Raw genomic sequence first — 1,983 nt, forward strand, 5'->3', positions numbered from 1 at the left:
AAGCGGATGGGGCGCCAGGAGAACGGAGAGGGGCGGAATGGGGAAACGCCCGCGACTCCACCGCGCTCCCGCCACCCTCTCCGCCCTCGGCCCGCCATCCGCGCACCTCCTGTGCCGCTCCGCTCTCCATGCCGCGCCGTGAGGGACCCACCCCTCGCCGTGCCCCCTTTAAGAGTCGCCGGGCCCACCCCCGCCCCGTTCCCGCACCGCAGCAAAGATGGAGGAGGCCCTGCCCCCCGCCGCGCGTGCGCGGAGCCGCGGGGGGCCGCTGGGAGATGTAGTCCGGCCGCGGGGCACGGTGGGAAACTCCCGGATGCAAATGGAGATGGACGCGGGGGCACCTGTGGAGACACAAGAGGGGGACAAGAGGGGGACAGCCACCGCTCATCTGTCCCCAAGAGATTTCCACATCCCCTAAACAAATCCCAGAATTACTGGAATTATCCCAGCGACCCCAAGTTCTGCCTAAATCCCTTCAAGCCATACCTTGGAGGCTGAGCAGGTTTTCCTCAAGATTTTTCCACAACTTTTAAGGATATATAGGGGATTCTAGAAGGTTTCTTAGCACATTTTTGGCTTTTAAGAGTATTCTATGAAGTTTTTAAGGGCTATTTCTGGGAAAGTTTTTTAGTTTTTTTTTTTTTTTTTTTTTTTTTTTTTTTTTTTTTTTTTTTTCTGGGTTTTTTTTTTGTTTGTTTGTTTTTGGTTTGTCTTTTAGGAATTTTTTGGGGTTTTTTAGGGTCTTTTCATGGTACAAAAGATCTCCTGCCCGTTTATTTCAACAGGGGGGTACAGGGCTGCCCTGAGCCTGGAGGGGGCAATTTGGGGTGTCGCGGCTCCATAGGGGGTAACACCGATGGGGAGGGTGTAGTGAGGATGTGTTACACAGGCACAGGCGAGCGGAAGATTACACGGTGTCACGGAAAGCTGCAGCTGCAAGACTCCCTTCTCCCTTAATCTCCTGAGATAAGCGAAGAATGCAACCTCCCTAACTCTAGTAGCTTTTCTCTCCTTACTAACCGTAAAACAGTATAAGCCGACCCCCTTTGACATAGAGTAACACCCCAGAATACATAACCCCACGAGATAAAACAATAAACGCCTTTGACCGCCCACCACATCGGTGTCAGCGTTGTGTCTTTGGCCCGAGTGACCCTGGTGAGTTTGGGCTGCCGTGCTGCTCCTCGAAACCAGATCGCCTTGCCTTGCATCAGAAGGGCAACAGGAGGGGACACGGGGGTGGGGGGTGACAGGGGTGGTACGACACATAGAGGCTGAGGGGCAGCTTGAGGGCACTGTGGGGGCTTGAGGGTGTCAGAGGCTGGGAGCCTAGGGAGGAACAGCGAGAGGGGACAGTGGGAGACGCACAGAGATGCTGAGGGTGGCAGGGGCAGCTGGAGGGTGACACAGAGAAGCTGGGAGCTGAGGGGCAAAGGAGAGGGATTAAAGGTGACACACAGGAGCTGAGGGGCAGCTGAGAGGGGGCTTGAGGGTGACAGACAGAGCCTGAGGGCTGGGAGCAGAGGGAGGGGTTGACGGGTAAAGGGAGAGGGCTTGAGGGCTGGACAGTCCAGTGGAGATAAGGACTACAGGGTACAGTTTAGGAGGCAAGTTGGGGTTCAGGTGCTGCACCCCTCAGCCCAGCCCTAGCCTCACCCTGAGCAGCCCCCCTAACAACAGCCTTTTCCCCCAGCAGCAGCACAACCCAGCAACCCTAACAGCGAGAGCAGAGCAAAACCCTCCCAGTGGGACAAGAGAGCAACCCTCACAGAGAGCTCAGCACCCACAGAGCGCTCAGGACCCATGGGAGCTGTGCGGGTGCTGAGCGGCTGTGAGGGTGCTGAGTACTCGATTTTATCACTTTTCCGTGTTTTGGTTACTTTCGTTTCCTAAAGTCCAAGGCTAAAAAAAGCTGAACCATCAGTGTTGGAAGAGAACTATATGATCATCCAGTCCAACCATGAACCAAGCACTGCCACTCTA

At 55.3% G+C, this 1,983-nt stretch overlaps 1 protein-coding gene across 4 annotated transcripts in view; it reads right to left on the minus strand.

Moving 5' to 3' along the window:
- The window catches only part of LOC121359408 (zinc finger protein 692-like), a 7,572-nt gene extending 7,361 nt beyond the window's left edge, over positions 1–211 (minus strand). For all 4 annotated transcript variants that reach the window (XM_041478344.1, XM_041478345.1, XM_041478343.1 and 1 more), the window contains exon 1: positions 107–211. In XM_041478344.1, the coding sequence (XP_041334278.1) occupies positions 107–130 (24 nt within the window). In that variant the 5' untranslated portion in view covers positions 131–211. The remainder of the gene's footprint in view (positions 1–106) is intronic.
- Positions 212–1,983: the final 1,772 nt, after the last annotated feature.

The sequence above is a fragment of the Pyrgilauda ruficollis genome, unplaced genomic scaffold (genome assembly GCF_017590135.1).
Source record: "Pyrgilauda ruficollis isolate IOZ18807 unplaced genomic scaffold, ASM1759013v1 scaffold443, whole genome shotgun sequence".
Taxonomy (NCBI): Eukaryota; Metazoa; Chordata; class Aves; order Passeriformes; family Passeridae; genus Pyrgilauda; species Pyrgilauda ruficollis.